Source organism: Gouania willdenowi, chromosome 19 (assembly GCF_900634775.1).
Source record: "Gouania willdenowi chromosome 19, fGouWil2.1, whole genome shotgun sequence".
Lineage (NCBI taxonomy): Eukaryota > Metazoa > Chordata > Actinopteri > Blenniiformes > Gobiesocidae > Gouania > Gouania willdenowi.
In genome coordinates, this window is record NC_041062.1 from 3370229 (window position 1) to 3392738 (window position 22510).

At 37.1% G+C, this 22510-nt stretch overlaps 1 protein-coding gene across 6 annotated transcripts; it reads right to left on the reverse strand.

Moving 5' to 3' along the window:
* Positions 1–1330: 1330 nt before the first annotated feature.
* Positions 1331–22253, reverse strand: brsk1a (BR serine/threonine kinase 1a). Of its 6 annotated transcripts, none has more exons than XM_028475718.1 (19): positions 21250–22253; positions 18975–19069; positions 18645–18730; positions 16401–16541; positions 16071–16187; positions 15882–15915; positions 14516–14584; positions 14165–14311; positions 13198–13229; positions 12905–13069; positions 11521–11618; positions 10336–10489; positions 10176–10236; positions 7922–8198; positions 6399–6447; positions 6196–6319; positions 5644–5854; positions 3700–3789; positions 1331–3072 (listed from the first exon to the last, which is right to left on the reverse strand). In XM_028475718.1, the coding sequence occupies exons 1-19, from the start codon at positions 21332–21334 to the stop codon at positions 2837–2839; spliced, it is 2271 nt and encodes a 756-aa protein (XP_028331519.1). In that variant the 5' UTR covers positions 21335–22253; the 3' UTR covers positions 1331–2836. The 6 variants fall into 6 exon arrangements, with proteins under 6 accessions (XP_028331519.1, XP_028331515.1, XP_028331514.1 ...); XM_028475714.1 differs by having other exon boundaries at positions 1331–3048; positions 7922–8552; XM_028475713.1 differs by having other exon boundaries at positions 7922–8552.
* Positions 22254–22510: the final 257 nt, after the last annotated feature.

Here is a 22510-nt window from a genome sequence, read left to right on the forward strand (position 1 = left end):
GATTACTAGCTAAATATCGCTGTTTGTTATTGTTGTTGTTCCTCAAAGCAACATCCTTAACACTTTATGCTATGTAATGCTTGTTCATGTAATGTGCAGTGTAATCAATAGACACACATAGGAATTTAGGGTTTATTACTGTAACCATAACAATAAGGTGGATCTCTCTTTATTTTGACCATCAATTCAATCATATTTGTTCTTTTTAATCACAGGCAATAGTTATAATAGTGCACTTTTATATTTAAATTATGATACAGACATTTCTTTTTTTTAAATACCTTATTCTACTGACCCATAAGAATGGAGAATAGTTTACAATCGTAGCCATAGTTGGGTCAATGAAAGTGAGGTCGATGATGTAGTGATGTGAAAAGTGACTGATGACAGTGAGTAATCATGGCGTGTGTGAGGTGAGGGCAGGGGTACGGGTTCTCTTCTGATAACGGCCACACAGCAGAGGGAGGGGAAAGATAGACGGACACAGCATAAAAGCGAGATGAGGTGGAGCGGCAGGCGTTCAGTGTGAAAATGTTGGGGTTTGGCTTTTGTTAGAAACGGTCAGCCAGCTTAAAAACGCCCATTCAGTAGTGACAGCAGGTTCCAGCAATCAGAAGTAAGCATCAGTGAGACTTTGGATGAGAGCAACATGCCAGCACTGCTATTGAAGCTGCTTATACATCACAGAAAAACTAAAGTAGATAAAAAATTCTAAATATCTTGCATGAAAAAAATGAACTACATCATGGGGCGCAGATTGTAAAGTTGCGCATGCTAAAATAACAGCAACTTTTTGCAACAAACCATCTTTAAAAACGTACCTGAATTTTTTTTTAATCAAAAAAAATGTTAAACATTAAATCTAAAGAGAAAAGCCATTCTAATTTAGTTTTCATTTTGGTACTTCTGGTGAATTTGCAGATTAGCTAAATATTTAGTTTCACCCGTGATATTTAGATTTAACATTTGAATGTAACGTTTAGATTTAAAATGAAAGATTTACATTAAACATTTAGATTTGAATGTAATATTTAAATATAATACTTAGATTTAACATTTAGATTTAAATGTAATATTTAGATTTAACATTTAGATTTAAATGTAATATTTAGATTTAATATATATTTAGATCTTGATTTAACATTTAAATGTAGTTTTTATATTTAGAATTAATATTTAACATTTAGATTTAATATATAACATTTAGATTTAGATTTAACATTTAGATTATATTATTACAAGAAAAGTAAATATCACAAATTTCACAAATATTGCTGTAAATATTGTCAAAAGTAACTAAAAAAATTCATATACATCTTTTAAACGTGGTTTGTTGCTAAATGTTGCTGTTTATTTTAGCATAGCCAAATTTACAATCAGTGCCCCATACTACATAACAAAAAATAATAATAAATAGTTAAAATATTAACTTTAAAATGGTTACAACAGACACAACTGCATCACTCTGAAAAACATTCTGCACTTTTGTTGCATATTGTGCTGTATGGAAGACTGCTGATGAACAATGACTGAAGTAATATGTGACTGTTCCGAGCTGCTACGTCTGCTTGCCGAATGGTGCTGCTCTCGGTGATGAGCGTTGAGCGCGGTGATGGACTACTTGGCTTGTTGTTGAACACTGACGTGAGGAGCCGGTGTGATGGGGGTGGGGGTTCAAAGACTCTGCCTCGCTTCCCGTTTTGAAGTCCCTTTTAGGTTCTCCACAGCATGAAATGTCCAACTTCATGAAAAATATCCACTGATGAATGTCCTTTTATGAGTGTTACAAGTCAGTAAGGTGGTTACTATGGCAACAGGAGATGATGAAACGTGGTTTTCTGTTTGAAAGACAGGGTCAGGAATGCTCTTCTCATTTTAGTCTGGCCACAAACAGCTGTGGTGAGTTTCATGGAGCTTTTCACACATTGTGTGTGAGTGTGTGTGTGTTTTTTTAACTATATATTAATGTTCATATTTCAGTATCCTTTCAGAGCAAAAACAAAAAAAGGTACAATGCAACCATCCTGGAAACATTGCTTCATATTGTCTCTGAGTAAAAAGATATTACAAAAGAATCCAAACTTTAAAAGAACGCCAAAAAGCAAGTGGTCAGCTTCCCCTTTAAACACCGTGGCGTGTTTCAGCTGCTGTTTCGCCCGCAATCCCTGTGCTACTGACCTCCTCCTCAAAGAAAATATGTAAACATAAATTAGAAATTAAATAAAAAATATATTTTTTTGTCACATTCACTTACTTAGCTTACTTGGTTGGTTTCTTTACCTCAGGATTTACAAAGGTGTAGTTTTTCCTGAGAAAAACGGGACCTATTTTTGTGTTCAGCGCTCGCTGAGCAAACCTTCAGGATGCATTTCATATTTTTCTTTCAGCAAGGACGGACACGTGACTTTTCTTGGTAAGTAGGAGATAATCTTGAGAACCATCACATCGAGTCTGTTCCTTATATTTGGTGTCAAATACTGTGTTACAATGATATGGTAGGCTAGCGTATCCAATCATGTTATAATCCCTTAGCAGGCTGACTTGCTAACTGGCATGCACATAAGCACTTCAAAAATCCTAGTTTGGATTGTGAAGAGGTTTTCTTTGACGGATACCGAACTGCTTAATCACATGATATCTATGAGTAGTGAGAGGGGAAAAAAAAGAGAGAGGGGTGATGGCGGGGGGAGAAAAAAGAGCACCTCATAACCAACTAAACCAAGGAAGATTAGGAATAGCTCATGGCTTGCAGGGATACTTTGAGATGAAGGTAAACTGTCTTCTTTCCAGTGTGGTTCTGGCATCCTGCTGCCTGTGTGTGGTCCCAGGCTCCGTCCTAGGGTTGAGATTGGGTCCCGTTGGAGGACAGCAATCGGGTTCTCTCTTTGGCCGAGCCTCTGCGCTGCAGGACGCCGCCGCTGCCTCCGATGCCTCCGCCGTCTGCACGGTCGCCCCAGTCGCATCTGTCGCCCCCACCCTCAGAGCGCCTGGAGTTTTGGCGGGTGGGGGTCCCGTGGGGCCGGCTGTTCTTCTCATCAGGGAAGGGATCAGGAGAAGAGGACAGGAAAGTGACTTTACAGGAAAGGAGCCAAAAAAAAAAAAAAAAGTCCTACTGAAACCGACAAGTAAACAACTAGAATGCTGTTAATAGAGCAAAATCAATTAGACTGATCAAAATATTAATTAAGTTATCGATTTATTCAGACAGTCATTACTCCAGGTATTCTTTACACAGACAGTGATGTGATGAAAACCTTAATTCTAGTGATGCACCAAAAATATTGGCCGAAAGAGATGCACACGCTCTGTCTTGGATAATAAATAAAGCAAAGAAGTTGATTTTCATCAAGAACCTCAATGCAATTTGTGTTTCTATGAGAGAACATATTTAATGTGACTCTCTTCCAGCAGCCCAGTTATAGGCAGTTATAGGCCTGTACAACATTATTTAATGTATGAATGTCAGTGCTAAATAAATATTTTCATATTTATTTTAAATTGTTTTATTACTTGAAGCATTAACATTAACTTTTAAAATTGCAATGTTTTAATTTCAGTGAGGTTAGTGCACATTCAGAGCCATAAATGCAATGGTACTAATAATTAGTAAAACAATTTATTTCGGTGTTTCAATTTTCGGCCAAGAATTTTCTTTTCGGTGCATCCCTACTTATTTCCAATGAGTTTCAGCAGTCTTACCACATAGGGCTTGCACCAGTGGCTGATCATGGGAGCTGAGAAGCTGTGCCTGAATGGTTTCCACCACTCGTCTGAACCTGCGACTCGGACCTAAAGGAGTACCAAAGCCAACACATGGTTTGTATGGATCTGATCTGAAGCAGGGGTGTCAAACTCATTTTAGTTCAGGGGCCAAATACGGGAACAGTTGGATTTCAGGAGGACCACAGATTTTATGCTGGAAAACAAGTCATTTCAACGATATTGTGCCCTGGTTTGAACTTGTACGTATGCATAAAATACAAAATTTGTAAGAAAACAACCATATCCAAGCACTAAGTGATAAATATCAGTACCAACAGGGTCCTTCCTAGATTTGTGACCCATTTATTTTCAATTAAGGAAAATGTTATGTAATAAATTAAAAGATTTGGTAAGATTTTTTTTCAACAGTTTAACATTAAAAATGGCTGTCCACATCATCTTCTACCAACAAGCTTGAATGTTTACTTTAAAATGATCACCAAGCTTAAACAGATAGTTTTGCTTATATGTTATAATTTTCGGTCAATTTCTGACTCTATGTTGCATTTTTTCCTCAGTACACTAATAGTGAATATGTTCCCAATAAAATCCTTTATGTGCAAGATTTTCATTAGGAGCATATTCAGAAAACATGTTACCCACTAAAATACCAAGTGTGTATTGCTTAATAAGGCAGAAAAACTCGAGCTTTCTAGTTTTCCTTTTTCTTTCAACTCTGTTATCATCAACCGTATCCATGGAAACCCGAGAAGAACTTTTTGTTCAATTTTTAAAAAGGCAATGAACGACATTAGGTATTACAACAGCAACCATTGAGTTGTACCTCAGTGTGTGACGGCTGTGAGCAACTTTCATGTCGTCCTTTCCACTCTGTTACTACAAAATGGTAACAGAGTGGAAATACCTTTGTTATTCAAACCCATGTTAAACAGAAATTAGGAAGAACTCAGCACTGCTGCTGCAATCTCTAAATTCCACGATTTCCAACATCCCAAATGTGCTTCTAATGAAAATGTCACCCTAATAGCACCATCGATGCCATGTCACAAAAACATTAAGAGACTTAACTAGAAACAAACTCTTCTCCGTTTTTGGTTTTTGTGCTTCGCTAAAGTAACTATCATGATGGAGATAGTAGTTAGATTAATGTCGAGAAAGGCCATTAGCAGCTAATTCATTAAAGGGCCATGTTACGCTAAATCGACTTTTCTGTGCTTTAAACATCATAAAAGTGCTATTTGGGCTTCATACACATGCCCAAAGTGTTTTTTTCATTGATTCCCTCAATCGTTAGTTAGAGGGTGATTTGCTCCTTTCTTACTGCAGGGTGAGCACAAACACCTCGCTCCAATTTGAAGACACGTTCCTACTTTGATGACGAATTTGCCGCGGCACTGAGCTGGAGAAGCCGTGCCTCCAGGAAGCTCTCTGCCGTGATTGACATGTAAACAGACACGCCCACGAAGGTGAGCATTTCAGCGTCCTTCGCGCAGTGCTATGTATGTATTTTCTACAGTCTATGTATGTACCGGCGAACGCCCCGCCCCCACGCTCTGTCTCGTGTTTATGAAGTAGCATGAGCTCGGGAGGAGGGCGGGCCGTCCTCTGGCCCTCCATCACCGTGCAGGGAGGAGGAAGTCAGTGTCCCCTCTATAGACACGCCCACTCATGAATATGCACAAGTAGGCCGCAAATCAGCCTGTTTGTGTAGAGTTGCTCAGAAAGTGACTTTTCAGAGGCTAAAACTCTGGAAAACAGGCAAGATTGGGAAAATAAACCTCAAATACTATGTTTTTGAGGTTCTTAGAACAAATGGAGATGGGTGAAAAATAGCATGATATGGGACCTTTAAAGAAAAAAAGTAAAACATTTGGCTTTTTTTTCATTTCCAGTTTGGGGTTTTATATTAACGGCACTTACCTGATATGAGAGTGAACGTCACGCTGTAGATTCCTGTCTCCCTCCTCCCCTCCCTGTCCGTCCTCTCCCTGTCCCGTTCCCTCTCGCCCTCGGAAAAGGCAATGTCCACTTGAAACTTGACGGGCTTCTGGAAGACGGAGGGGCCGCCGGAGGACTTGTACTCGGCCCGGAAGCTGGTCTGGGAAAGGACGCTGTGACTGAGCGACGGCATCTGCGTGGTGGGGAGAGAGAGAAGAAGCAGAGAGACCGACAGACTTACGAGGCGGGAGAGGTACGGGGGACCAACGTGAGTGTGGGGGGAGACAAAGGGGTGAGGGTGAGGAGAGGAGGAGAGAAAGAGTGAGCCATTGGTGCAAGCAAAAGTGTGCCACGAGTGAGCAAAGATTGAACAAAGATTACACAAAGACACAAATAAAAACTGAAAACATGTAAGAAATGAAGTGCATACAGTATGAATGTAAGTGCTGTGCTGGTTTGCCAGTGAGAGCCAAGCTTTAAAAAGTGACAGGCATGGAACACAGAGCGAATGAGAAGTAAATGAGAAGTACTCACAGACAGAAACGCATGGACTATATCGGCCTTAACAGAACTCAGAGGTTTGTCTCTGATCACCACAAAGATCTGCTCCTCTTTCTCCAGGCCAATAAAATTCCCAAACCACGACTTCTTAGCCAGCCTGGAAGACAGTCAGAGTGAAAGGAAGTGTGCACAATACGAAATACAATCAACTAAAACAGTGTCAAATAAAAACTTACTCAGGGCTGGATTCTGGTGTTAGACTGGACATGTCTTCTGATGTTGGAACTGAGAGAGACAAATCACCATTAAGATCAAGAGCTAAAACATACAGGCAATATTTGGTAGACATAACACCAGGTTATGCTAATAAATTAAAAAAAATAAATCTACAGTTCCTACACATTAGGAACTAAAGCACAATGCAGAATAATCACCACTTTTGATGGAATATATGGATTCAGTCAGACGTGGCGTTGCTTTAAAGGTGAGCAGTGCTGGCTTGTTTATGTCGCCATTTTTTTTCCCCAAGTTTGATGAAATAATTGAGTGTGTTTGCTGTGATGGTTGTGTATTAAAATGGCTTATATGGTTAAAAACTGAAGATTCTAAGCTTTCAAACGGTATATCACATTTGTGATATGCTGCTGTATTGGAGAAGCATGTAATTCCTTAAGAGCTTAAATGAGTGAGAACATGCAATTTGACCCGTATTCAGGACAGTGGACGTTAAGGGGTTAATGAACCCTGTTATTTTTTATTTTAGGGTTCTACCACACAGGTCATAAATACACTCGGAGTGAGCAAACATAAATCTGTGCCTTCTGCATGCAAAAAAAAAAATAAATCACATTTTTTTTTGGAAGAAAATAAATAGGCCAAGTATTATATTTTGGATTAGGCAGTTGTTAATGCCTTTTGCCCATGGAAAAAAAAACATATGTGCAAAATACTCTCAAACTTGTTTGAGAAAGTTTGGGGACCATTTTTCTTTGTTTGTAAAACTTTGATTTAATTGGAAAAACAGGACTGAGTGATAATTTATGTAAACATCTCATAGAACAGTGAAGGACCTTAAATTTACAATGATTCTGTAAAATCTATAACTTGTGTTTTGAGTATTTTTATTTGTTTAATTTTTGTCTGATAGCCTGTTTGTCTGTATATATATTTATAGGTTATTTTTCTTTTTTTGTTCTTATTCTCAATCTAAGTATGCATCTACCAGATGATCCTGTAACCTGTGATTTAATGCAGAACTTGACTATTGCACTTAAGTAATGGTGTTTTTTTGGGGGCTTTTTTTGGTTTTACTTTAAACGCTGCACAACAATGTTAAAACAAAAACCAGGTAAAACTACAACCAATCCCATTATTTATTATGTATTTTTAAGAACTATCCCATTATTATTATTACCTTATAATTTATTTTCCCATCCACACTGTGGAACTTTTGATGATGTCATGGGTTCTGTCAGAGTCAACAGCTCAATGTTGACGGGTAGTCCTGGTAATCCTGAGTTTACCATGTTATCGTGACCGGAGTGTTATGGCTGAGCTTAAGCTGCTTGGCGGAGGTCTGCGCTCTCCGAGTGCTTTTTTAGTTATTACTATTAATATTTATATGCTGTTTTTTTTGGTTTTTTTTTTGCACCATACACAAAGTAAAACTCCTTGTATTGTCTAAAAACTCTACTTGGCAATAGAACTGATTCTGATTCTGGATAATTCCATGCAGAAATCTTGTCCACACACGACTCACCCTGCAATTTACGGCGATGGAAACGAGGCGAGCCCAGTAAATTGTTCTTAAAAGAATTGAGGCGAGTCCTCCAGTGGGCAGAGCTGCTGGCAGCCATGCCACTCCCCCCTCCGGGGCTGGAGGGCGGAGTCAGCGACAGAGAGCCCACCCCTCCCCCTCCCTCCGCCCGCGAGGAGGACGAGGACGAGGAAGAGGAGGGCGGGGTAGAGGAAGGGTGGTGAGGGTGATGGACAGGGGTGCCCAGGGGGGTGGGCAGCGGAGAACCCTGAGGGGTGACCTGCGGCACAGAGTGGGAAGAGTTTGGGTAGAAGCTCTTAGTCACCGACTTAAGAACAGACGACGAAGGGAAGAAGAAACGAGGGATGGGTGACAAAAGTGGGGAGGGGGAAGGCGAGCGGGAACATGGGTTATGCAAAGGTAGGGATTTGATTGGTTGCAGATGGGGTCGGTCGGTGGGTCCCTTGATGGGCAGAGTCTGAGTCTTTGGGTTGGGGGCTGTTTTGGGCTTGTCGTGTGCCCGTGTCGAGCGTGGAGTGGTGGCGCTTCCCTGTTTGGTCTCCTTTGTGAGGGGGGAGACGGTGGCACAGGTGACATCTGATTGGCTGAAAGTGAAGATGGGGCTCTGATAGGACTGGGAGGGGGGGAGTGGGATTTGTGGGGGTGGGAGATGGAACACAAGAAAGAGAAGGGATGGAAAATGGAGAAAGGATGGAAATGAATATCATGCTTAATGGCAGAAAAGAGCAAACAGTGAGCAGTGAAAGTGCTAAATGCAAACCTATGAGTGGAGACACAAGTTTTCAACATGTGGTTGGAGTGCAGTAACGGTGACAGACATTGTAGTCTACTCAGGCAACTTGTTTTGTGTTTTTTTTTTACAAATTAAATGCTATTTTATCACATATTCGACACATTATGGCAAACTGTCTCGAGAATCATCTGAAACAATGATTAAATCAGTGATTCTCAACTGGTGGGTCGGTATACAAGTGTGGGTCAAAAATAAATAAATACCTAATGTCTCTCATGTTGGACTTGTCCTTTATTTTGAAAGAAACATTTCTTTTGACAGCTGTGAAGTGCATGTTGCACAGGAAAATATATAAATTTATGTTTTAAAAAAGATTATATGTGTGTGTTTTCAACAGCTCTTTTTGAAAAACTACATTTGGATGGTTGAATTCTGCGATTTAATGACGGTGGCAAAATGTAGGTCCCAGGGTGAGACCAGTTGAGAACCCCTGGACTAAGAATATGGTCATGCATGAAGCGAGACAGAAGCAACATGAAGACAACAATGAAAACCTGCTGAGAGGGAAAAGTCCATTTGAAACACTGCTTTTAAACATAATAATAATGAATATTTAAGGAGTTTAAAAAAGTTAAAAAATTCACACAGTACAATAATGCTGAAATAATGCATATATAAGTACTTAAAGACAGTTATTATGATTTTGCAATTATAGACAAGAAGAAACGTGATATCTGGGTAACACTACTTAAAGTTTTATACATAAGGCTGACATCAACATGCATAATGTGTCATGAAGGCTGTCATTCGGTGTCGTTCGCTAAATTATGACACCTTTGGAGCTATGTTGGCATTTTTTAGGTTAGGTGGAGTGATCTATAATAATAATAATAATAATAATAATACATTTTATTTAAAAGCGCTTTTCAAGACACTCAAAGACACTTTACAAGTTAAAACAACAATAGCAAAAACAGTGATTAAAAAAAAAAAATATATATATATAAATATAAAAATCAGAAAAAAAGAATATCAGTGGTGTTAGGCAGTGTTGGGGTCAATTACATTTTTTACATTACCCATGTTCAATTACAATTTGATTATGCTTACAGTGACCAGCATTTTTTCCAATTACAATTAAACTACAATAATTTTTTTTATCCTCAAAAAGTCAATTACAATTTATCACAATTACTGAGCCTGAAAGAAAAGTTCACCTTCCTCTTGTGTTAGCTTTCTGTTAGCATCTCTTATGATAACGGGTCCTAAATCTGATGTAAAAATAAAATACACTAAATACAAATATCTATCATCTAATTTATTTCCTAATAACTGTAAATAATTATCATATACGCGATTACAATTATAATTGACCCCAACCTTGGTTAGGGTAACAAACGACACTTAATGACAGCCTTCATGGCACCTTATTCATGCTAATGACAGCGTAATGTCAGCCTTAGTCTTAGTTAGACTAGCAGAGTCCAGTGAAAGACCCCTTACCCTGGGGCTGCTGAGCGGGCTGGAGGACAGACCAGTAGATGCTCCGCTGACTGAACGAGATCTGAACAAGATAAAAAAGTAGAAGCAACAAGCAACAGTGTGACTTCTAGGTTTTCTTTGATTTGCATTCACTGCATAGATGTAGAGTCATGGTGTGTACCTCTGACTGTGTGCAGCCGTGTCCAGGGCCCTACGAGGAGGGGTGGGGGACCCCTGTTCAGTCACGCTCAGCACCTCCAGACTTTTTCTCTCGGGACGGCAGCGGCCGTGGCGCGTCAACATCGGGGAGTCGACGCGCTTTCGAGGGGGATCCGCTGTAAATGAAACTGCCAAATTATTCCATTCCATTCATAAATCACTACTTTATTGTAAATGATTCACTTATCGTGACTAATGATTTATTATATTATGAGAGAGATGGAATGTTTCATTTTTCAGAATAAAATGAGACTCAGTCTAATAATAATAATAACAATACCGATAATATTAATAAAATAATGATAAAAGAGTAATTTTAATTTTCCCAAAAAAATAAAAACAAATTCCCTTCAACAAAGTTGCCTTTTTTCTCTAAATAAAATAATACTCAGTCCCAATAATAATAATAATAATAATAATATTAATATTAATAAAATAATGACAAAACAGTATTTTTCATTAAAAAAAATTAAATGAAATGATTCCATTCATCAAATTCAAATAAAACAAAATCAAATAAAGTCTAAATTAGCATTCACTTACTTGTTTTCTAAAGCAGGGGTCACCCTGGGACCCACATTTTGCCACGGTCAACAAATTGCCACCCACACTTTTTTTTTTTTTTTTTTAAATTCAACCATCCAAATTTAGTTTTTCAAAAATAGCTGTTGAAAACACTCATATATATATATATATATAATCTTTTTTCAAACATAAATCTATATATTTTCCTGTGCAACATGCATTTCACAGCATACCTGTCAAAATAAAAGTGTCTTTCAAAATAAAAGACAAGTCCAACATGAGAGACATAAAGTATTTTTTTATTTTTGACCAGTGGTCCGCGACCCACCCAGTACAGGTCCGCGACCAACTTTTGGGTCCCGACCTACCAGTTGAGAATCACTGTTCTAAAGAATACATTGATATAATATTTTAAGGTTTCAACATTTTTTCAAGAAGTTCACTTTGATCTCCTGAAAAAAAGTTGTCTGAATAAATTAAAACAGAAAAAAATTAACTTGCTGGAATTATATACGGAAACCTGTTTTAAATCAGATTTCAAAGATCAGAAGTCTAAAATAAAATCTAATTTTGCTAGCAGAAAGAATAGTAATTGCATTGTTTGTCCCCGTTTAAAACTGACCTATGTCATTACGTGGGGGCAAATCCTCATCCTCATAACTGGGGTAGCGCTCTTTACGGTCCAGCAGCAGGTAATAGATCATCTTCTCCTGGTTTTCTCTGAAAACAAGAATTCAGTACAAAGACACAATCCAAAACAAGGTTTGATTCTGTTTTTTTTAGCATACAGAAATACCAGAGGACAAAAACAAAAAGAAAGCACCCGTTTTTTATTATGGTGAGACCGGAAGTTGTTCTTTTCAAAATAAGAGCACACGAGGACTCTTCTGGTGGCAAAATATTTTTCTGTTTTTTGGTTTTAGAAACAAAAATTAAAAATCAATCGATTTTTAAATGTTTGTTTATCACTCCTTGACCCTGATGAAGAAATATCCTTGAATTTGGAAAACGGAAATCAAATAACCACTCGTTTTTTGTTTTTCGATTTCCTTTTCTGAACGAAAATTTCAATGACCAAAACATTCACTGACCCAAAGGCCTGCACTAAAAAGTTAAAGCAAAACACATCACTTTTCTAAACTAAACTAAACACTTTTAACCCTGAAGTCACGACAACCCAAGTATAATAACTTAACGTGCCTTCTTATGAACTTATTAGTGATTTTTACTGAATAATATTACCGCCATCTAGTGTTAGAAATGTGACGCGACATAAAATATATAAACTTTGCTTTATGCTAATAAACTAAACTAATAATTAAATGTAGTTTGTTTTTTTAATTAGCGAAAGGGCTGATATTAAAAGTTAAATATGAGATATTGTAGCTTTTAGATATCTCTCTAAGTCGAACGCTAAAAAATTTTAAATTACATTGTATTTAGTAGTTAAATTAAGACTATATTGTAAATTATAATGCTTGAATAAAATGAAAAACAAAATATATCAAACCTGACGTTCGGTTACATTTGTAAATTCTGTACTCAAATTATCCTATAAAAAAATTATTACAATTTCAACACAATATTTAATTAAAAAGATCTGAACAAATAAAATTATATTAAAAATACATTAAACAAATACATGCTCTAATTTACAGCAAAGTTTGAATTCTAATCTTTAGATTAGATTAGATTTAATTAATCCAACAATGGGAAGTTCACTAATTACAGCAGCCACATACTGTATATATGTATTTACATGCGTTTTATAAGATGCACCAGGTTTTTTATTGTTAAAATTATGATTAATAATTCACATCACCTTAGTCAGGAATAAATACCTAAGTTTTTAAATTGCCATGCAATGCATCACTCTATAACAAAAACTGAAGATTAGTTCTAAATCTTCTTTTGCCCGATGTTCAGTTTTATTGTTTCCACGTTGTCATGTGGAGGACTGCTCAAGGGTCGGAGTCAGTGATACTCAGGGTTAAAAATCTACTCACTCTTCACATTGTAAATCCCGCGTGAGTTTGACTCGATCCCGGAAACACCCCAGTGAGTGCATGCTGTCCAACACATCTGGATCCAGCTCAGTCAAAGACGAGATCCTCCCCACACACACTCTCCTTGGCGGAGGCTGCTCGGGACACGGCTCGTTACGACCGCCCCTGTGAGCCAATCAGAGCACACGTCAGGGCAGACAGAGAAACGCACAGCGATGATGATGATGATGATGATTAGCATCACGTCGTCGTCTCAGCAGCCACGTATATATCTAAATAAAGCATGTACTCACTGATACCAGCCGTGTTTCTGGATGGCTTCGAGCTGTAAGGAGTGACAGGGCAGATGGGAACATTAGTTTGTGCCGTCTGTGTACAGCCAGATGGCCACAGAGCTGCACTGTGTAAACACGTCACACCAGAACGCTGTTTTACATCATCACATCCCATCAGTTCTCTGCACTATACTGTATATATAAAACTTTCTGTTTATTCAAGAAGTTTGTATTTAAAATCCCTTTGAATTCAATTGGGAGGGAGAAAAGTATAATAGAGCTCATTATAGGAATAAATATAATACAATTATAATTAATAGATAAAATAAAAAATATAAATAAAACTAGAAAACTACAAAACTAAAATGGTATTGGGAGGGGGAAAAAGTATAATGGAGCTCATTATAGAAAAAAAATGTGATTAAATAAAATAAATAAAATAAATAAAATAAATAAAATAAATAAAATAAATAAAATAAATAAAATGTTGTTTGGAGGGGGAAAGGTATAATAGAGCTCATTATAGGAGAAGTGTTAATTAAATAATTATTAATAAATAAAATAAAACAATATAATAAAAAAAGAAAAGTAAAATATTATTGGGAAGGGAAAAAGTATGATAGAGCCCATTATAGAAAAAATGTTAATTAAAAATACATTAATGAAATAAAATAAATACAATAAAATAATAAAATAAATAAAAAATAGAAAACTAGAAAATTTAAATGTTATTCGGAGGTGAAAAAAAAGTACAATGGAGCTCAAAATAGGAATAAATAAAATAAATAATCTAAAATAAATAAATAAATAAATAAAAATAAATAAAAATAAACAAAAATAAATAAAAATTCTAAATAAAAAGAAGATTTTTTTTTTTAAAGTAACAGAAGTAATAAGGAAAATCTACCGGTAAATATGAGCACCTGACTGAATTATTACTATTTCCTGCGATGCACATTAGAAACCAGAAGAGAGAGTTTTATACCGTCAGCCTTTTCTCCGGGTTGACCTCAATCATGCCTTTGAGCAGGGACTGGCAGTCCGGGGGGATGAAGTGGGGCATGTGGAACACCCCGCTCTTCACTTTCTCTAGAAGCTGCCGCAAATTATCGTGGTCGAACGGCAGGGCGCCCTGTGGAAGACAGGAAGAAGGAGGGTGTTTTTATGTTCTTTTCACTGTCAGCATGTGGTAGCACAGGAATACCTCAGCCAAAAAACTTAATTGTGAAAGATCAACAATCAAGCAACTAAACGTGAAGTGAAAATGTGTGAGGACATAATCATGACAGGAGTAAAACTGCTTTTCTGTGGGAAAAAAAAAGAATCAAAGACTTACCACCAGCAGGGCAAAGAGGATGACTCCACAGCTCCACACATCTGCTCTCCTCCCGTCATATTTCTCCCCCTGCAAAAAAATAAAACAAATGCCATGATTAGAAACACCACAGACCGTCTGACATCACATACCCATTTATTGATATATACATTATTCCAAACTTTTTGAACGATATCTATCCAAAAAAAAATGTAATTAGGCACTGAGTTGAAGTTACATTAATCTAATATCAATCTATTTATTACTAGGAATGGTAAATCCACTAAATACTGAATGTCCTAAAGCAGTGTTTCTCAAATGGGGGTACGTGTACCCCCAGGGGTACGCGATGGCACTACAGGGGGAGCTTGAGATACACAGAGAGAAGAAAATTAACAAATGAAAACATTAAAAATATGGGGTTTTTATAACATTTATTTTTAGTTAAAAATGATAATCATAATAAATATTACCAGCAACTCACAAAACGACAACAAGGACACACAATAAATTTGAGAAAAACACACAAGATCACTACAAAATACACATGTCGCTTTAAAACATTTAAAGCGACATAAGAAACAACTAAACAACACCAAAAATACACACACAATAATAGAATAATCTAAAAAATACCAACAACACACGCAAAACTACCACAAAAACACACAAAATAAGAGAAAAATATACTGAATAATAAAAAAAATAACAGACAAACAACAACAAAATTAAATGACACAAAAGATTTATTCAGGAGGCACTAAATACTGTTTCATATTTCTTTAAAATGTGTGTTATCACTCATTCATTCTATTATTATGAGCTGTATTGGTTTTTCACAGAATTCTGAACAAAGGGGGAACTTGAGCCTAAAAAGTTTGAGAACAAATGTCCTAAAGGTTTCGATTCATAAACAAATAGTTAAAGAAAAAACAAGGCTCAAAGGGGAATTAACTTTTTAAAGGCTTCTTTAATATCAATTATTGTGGGTTTTTATGGGTGGTGTTTATCTCATGCACTATTGAAATATTCAATATTTGACAGTGAACAGTTTATATAAGTCCAGAACAGCAGTACAGACAGAAGTGGTCCAAGCCGGTAAATGAAACAATGAGATAGAATATCATTTTTTATTTGGGTTGTTGCTGTTTTGCTAATCTTACTAGCAACAACACAAAAAATCCTATTTTTTCCCAGGTTGTTTAATGTTAACCCTAATATATCTTAGAAGCCGCGTGTACTCATAATCAACAATGAGATCCTGATGAAAAGCATGAAAACATTTCCTTAACAAAACTGCACTTAAAAGCATTAAAGGGCAGGTGCTAATGCACATGCCTGATTGAGAACATATGAAAAAGACAGCGTGCTTTATGAAAGCACTCACCCGTATAACTTCAGGGCAAGCATAATGTGGGGACCTGAAATAAAGAGAATGTGTTAAAAGAAATAAACATAAAAGAACAGGTGAAAAAAATAGAAAAATTGCAGTAATACACCCTTTTTTCTCACTGTATAGATGTGATATTTGTGTTATATAACCATAAAATGTATCCCTATAAAACCTTCTACTCACCCACAGCTGGTTTCTAACAGGCTGTCTCCTACTTGCAGGGAGGCCATGCCAAAGTCTGCAATACGAATGTTGTTCTTTTCATCTAAGAGCAAGTTCTCTGGTTTGAGGTCTCTGTGACTGCACAAACACAACACGCACACAATCAAGCCCAGCACATTATTTTGTAATCTAGATTATATATCCTGAATGTAGGGTAGAGTGGCATCTAAAATACTGATTCACACAAATATTTCCTTTTTTTTCTTTCTAGGATTAAACTAGATTAAGCATCCTTTCAACGATAGAGACTTTAACATCACAAGTGTTTTGTTGGTGCGAAACCAAACTAACCAGATGGAATGACTGTGGCAGAAATCCAGCGCAGAAATTATCTGCCTGAAGAACTTTCTGGCCTCTTTTGGAGTTAGTCGTCCCTTTTTCACCAGGTAGTCAAAGAGCTCGCCTCCTGACACATGCTCCAAAACCAGATACCTGCCAGTATCAGGTACAAGAAGAACAAAAAAATTGTGATGCTGTACTTAGGACTGTGATCGCGATATTGTACTTCCTCTTTAATGAACAAAATAGATCAAAAACTAGTGATGCATTAACATTTCGGCCACAGAAAATGGCCCAAAATTGCATTTTTGGCCGAAACACTTTTCTCACCCAAACAGGATGTTGTGATGACGAAAGCAAACATAACTTGTCTGGAACTGGCCAGCTTGTCTACGGACTCACGGAGCGGCTGTATTTTAATACATCTGAGCACTTAAGTGTCTTCTGAGTAGGGCTGGGCGATATGAACCAAAAATCATACCTCAATATTTTTTCTATAAACAGTGAAATACCATATAAATCTTGAAATATCTAACTCAAAATCTTACCAGAAAGACAGTTTTGGGTTGAATTTGCTGATGCAAAATGCCACATTTATTAAAGCTGATATCCGGAGTTTCTGAGTAATCTATGTTCAAGAAAAAATACCTAACTAGTCTTTTACTATGGTCTACTGCCGGTGGTCATTCATATACAGTACGTCAATGTATATAAGTCCCTCCTTCGTCCTATACACCCCTATACACATAGAAAATCGCGCAGTGATCGCTCAGCCAATAGGCGTCGACTTCCTGTAGTGGAAAATGTCAATCAACGTGAACGCGTGTGTAAACTGCAAGGAAACAATGCCGCACGTCACAACAGCTAACAGGTATCACTCTGAGCAGCATAGCGTCATGGAGGAGCGCTTTGAAACTCCAATGCTTCTACTAAAAAGCAAAAGAAAAGTCCAGGTACAAAGCTTGCGGATAAACGTCTTCGTGACCAAAACAGAATTTATCTCGGAGCTGCTTTCCAAAGGGGGGGAGGGACTTGCGGCTTTTAAAAGGATTCCGAACGGACCATGATTTGGTGACATTTCTCATGGACAGTTAATAAACATGTTTTAATCAAACTACCATAAGTGTTTTATCAGTGAAAAACAATACTACAGGTGTGTTGGTGTTAAACGTTGTCGTTATGTTCGGTGGTGCGCGTGCACAAAAGTAGAGGCGTGGCTTCTGGTAGATTGGCAGAGTCACTTTTTCTCCTCAGCTTTAACAAACAATTGCACAATATGTGACAGTTTTGACTTGTGAGTGAGTTCTGTAGTGGGGCTTGTTTAGGGGAAGGTCTGGGTTAGCGCGCGCTCAGAAATCCATCTAACTGTGTTTTTCACACTGTTACAGAGAAGTAGGGAAAGTAGCGACACCTAAAACTAGAATTTTACGACAAAATAAGCTATAAACTAAAAATACTTCAATATAATCAATATTGTAATTTTCTATAATGCCAAAATAGTAAACTTGATATATCTTGAATCTTGATATATCGCCCAGATTTACTGGTAGACTGATGCGTGGGTGCACATCAGCAGCATTAATTCAGTTTCAGAGTCTGTCAGCGCACGTTTCACAGAGATCCTTTGCAATTCACGACTGTACTTGGTCCGCATTATAAAGATCATTACTTGGATGGGATCAAACCAGCGCGCGCAAGAAATGCTCCACGCCGCATATGCGCTCTATGTGCGTCTCCAAGAACATCCTTGGATAATAAACAAAGCAGAGAAGCTGATTTACATCAAGAACTTTAATGCACTTTGTGTTTTAATGAGATAATATATTTAATATGACTCTTTTCCAGCAGCTCAGTCAGTTATAGGCTTGTACAATATTATTTAATGTATGAGTGGGGTCGAGTTTCTTTTATTTTTTATATTATATTGTTCATTGTTGGAATGTCAGTGTTAAATAATAATTTTCATATTTTAAATTGATTTATTCTTTGAATTATTCATATTAATTTATACAAATGCAATGTTTTAATTTCAGTGAGGTTAGTACACATTAAGAGACATAAATGCAACGGTACTAATAATTTGCACAACGATATATTTCTGTTTATTTTAATTTCTGTGCATCTCTATCCAACTCCCAAATTGAACAGGAAAAGGAAATAAAGAAAAAGGTGCTATCTTGTCATGTTTTGCATTCGTAATCCAAAGACAAAAGAGCATGCAGAATCAACCCCTTGTTGGAAGCAAAGCTGACTCACAGGTATTTGTTATTTTCGTAAACATCATGCAGCTTCAAGACATGCGGATGCTCGATCAGTTTCAAAATGGCAATCTCCCTCTCAACCTGGTTTACAAGAAGGAAAAGAAGAAGAAGAAGAAAGAAAGAAAGGGTATAGACACGGAAACAGTATGAAACGACTAAAGCAAAGCACACAAGCTCGTCAGTTTCTTATTGGAAGCAGGGATAATTAACACAGATGGGAAACGTGGAGAATATAGAGCAGTTTATGTACATCTGTAGGTGTCAACGTTGGGACAAATTTAGCATCATTATCGTCAGTGTGAGCAAACTCAACATCATACTGTACCTTCATCAGGACTGACTCAGACAGCTTCTCTCTGTTGACTATTTTGATGGCTACTTTCTGACCCGTAATGCAATGGATCCCCAGTTTGACCAGCCCTGGCAGAGGAAAAGCAGAAGAATGTAGACACAAAATCATGGAGGACAGATAGTAATAAAAAATAAAAGTACATGCAGTGTTTCCCACAGGATTTATAAAAAAAACGAGTGTAAAGTCGAAGGTAATTGTTAATGAGGCTGCTGGAGTGTTCGTGGTGCTTCATAGTCACAGTTAAAAGATTGTGGTTGTGGTTTTGTTAGCTTGGTTCTACGGTTTCTTGGGCAATCTATCGAAGACGTATCCTGTCACGTGCCTTGAGTTTTTTTGTTAATTACCAAAGAATAACACTTTACAGCTTAGTTTATTTCTGATACGTGTGTCCTGATACAACTTCTGGCCAAATCAGCTTGAATCATACATACTTTTATTACTTATTTTGTAGTGGATAATGTAATATAAAAGGTTTGATCAGGTGATGTTACTCAAACAGAGAACAATAGTCAGCAACAGTAGGTATGAGAAAAACACCCATTTATTATTAACCAATGGGTTACATACTGTACATTTAAACATTAAACTGAATTGAATATATTGAATGAAATGAAATAGATAATACAAATACATTGGAATACACACAAAAAAATGCTCAATTAATCCATTTTTTTTTAAAAAAAGAACAATATTGCTCCGTTGTTACTGTAGTCATCCTGTTTGTTTTTGGAGTAAATTTGTTAATTTTAGTTATATGGTGAGGAATGTAATAAAAAAGGTTTGATCAAGTATTATTTACTCAAACAGAGAATAATAATCAGCAACAGTAGGTATGAGAAAAACCCGACCCATTTATTATTAACCAATTGGTTGCATACATTTTAATGTTAAACATAAGAATAATCTACAATTTAATAAATAAAAAAAATACATAAATAATTTGGAATACCCTGCAAAAAAAATCTCAATAATCCAATAAAAAAACAGTATTTTTTTGTTGCTATTGTCATCATCCTGTTTATTTTTGGAGTAAATTTCTCCATTTTAGTTATCCCACTTATTTTGTCGTGTGGAATGTTGAAAAGTGATATTACTCAAACAGAAACATATACATACATATATTAAACAACCTCAAACATAAGATTATTCGGCAATTAAATAAAAAGAAAACAAAAATAAATGTGAATACCCTGAAAAAATTAATAATGCTCAATGAATCCATTAAAATAAACACATATTACTTCAGTAATTTTAGATTTAGGTCGGAACAATTCAATACTCGTGTTTTTGCAGATATCCGACCAATATTTATCACCAAGATCGAATCTGGACATCCTTAGTTTCTGATGCACGTGAAAATCTGTAAATATTTTTCATATTATTCTTTAGAAACTTCCCTTTGGGATCAAGATACTGTGTTTGGACTCTGTTCTATTACATCTGTACACAATAATGCATTTTAATGCATCCTATAGGCTATTTCCCATGTCTCGATGCACTGTTTTGAGTAGGCAATAGGGCTGAGCGATATGCACCAAAACTCATATCTCGATATTTTTTCTCAAAATGGCGATATACGGTCAAGTGGTCTAAGGCGCCTGACTCAAGAATTCTTCTTTTGTCATGTGTATTTTTTATTTTAACATATTTAACACGGCAAACTCCATCTTTAAAAACACATATATGAAAAAAATAAACATTTTAGGGTATTTCCTGGGTTAGAGTTAGGGTTAGAAATAGGGCTAAAATAAAAGGGTTAGTGAGGTAGCTAAAAATAAATAAGGGCTAAAGTAAAACTGACCTAACTTTAAGTCATGTGGTGCACCTATCACATGACCTAAACTGGCCAATGAGGGGTGCTGCGTATGTATAGACTGGATGTCTATTCATACGTTTCCGTATCAATAGCCACGGCCAAAATATATATCTCAGAAATATGTTAAAATTGTAAAAATGGACTATCAAAAAAATAATGTGATTTGTACTGTCATTGTATAAATAAAAACAAATTCAATATACTGTATATTTAGATATATCTCGATATAGGCGATTTTGTTATTTTCTATATCGCCAACATAGAAAACGCGATATATCTTGAATCACGATATATTGCCGAGCCCTAGTAGGCAATATGCAACATGAATGTATTAGGGGAATATATGTCCACCAGAGTTAGTAAAGTTCTTGGGAAACACTGACTAAAATGATTTTCTGTAAATTAAAGTGTTGTATTATAGTACATACTCACCAGTTTGCCCCTTTCCCAGAGTCTTTTCCAGGCGGTAGGGCCCAACATACTGAGCTGACTGACTTAATGACAGTTCCTTACTCATACTGCTCTCATACACTGTCTCTACCACAACTTTACAGGTGATTATTGCGATTACAGCTCTAAAAAACACGTCCTTTAAGCTTAAAAGCTGGCCTTCTTGTACATGTGTGTCTCTAAAGTTAGTAGATGAGCAGGTATAGAGAAAAATTCAAGGGTCAAACTCTAGTCCTGGATACATGGAAGGAATATTTCAGCTAAAGAGCTTACTATAGGTAGATAAACGCAGGGGGAAAAAGGAGGTGACTGGAAGTTACCAGCCAACCACTGTATCTGTATTTATAAAACGGTATGTAGAATGTACCCGTTATACAGCATATAGAACTACATTTGCTCGTGAAATTACAGCCAAGTGCTGATTAAAAACGCCAATATGTGTGTTGAACCAGTGTATTTCTATGTGCCGGGCCTGTTTTTACAGGTGCAACAACATGCTATTATTTTAGCCTCGCCGCCGTTCTCCCACACAGCAGCGAGGCTAGCTTTAGCTTCAACGCCTCGACCGACGGCCGCCTGTCAGAAAAACTGGAAGTTTCTCAGCATCGCTAAACGGACACGATTACAGGACGGTCGCCGCATACTCGCAGTATTTCGAGGTAAAACGACCATGTTTTTCTTTTAATATGCACACCGTAGTCCTGCTTCTTCATCCCCCCTCCCTGTCTCTCTCCTCCTCTCTACATCCCTGCAAGTGGCCGATCACAGCATCTTCTCCTCCCGGGGTTGTTTTCCTCCTCCTCCTCCTCTTCTCACAGCCTCAGATAAACAACACAAATGTCTTCCGTTATTCCTGCTTCTTCTCGGTCCTCGTTATCACGGAGCACGGAAAGTAGAGGCCCCCCCGGTTTTAGGCTGCCTTCGCTTTTCTTGCCGTAAATCGATATTTTCTCTCTCCTTTTCCTTCGTCTCACTCGCATCAGCATCCGGGTCTCACGCCCTCTCCATCCTCCCCCCCCCCCCCCCCCCCCTCTCCGCCTCAAAACACGCTTATCTAAGCACTGGCAGCCAGGAACCCTCTCTCTATGTCCCGTCATACGAATACAGTCCTTTACAAATCATCTTTAATGTTTTAACCTGCCTACCATTGTGCAGACTTCCCTTTAAGGCATCCTTTTTAAACCATGGCGTCGCGACCCCATGTGGGGTCGCCTGAAATTAAAATAGGGTCTCCTGAAATATC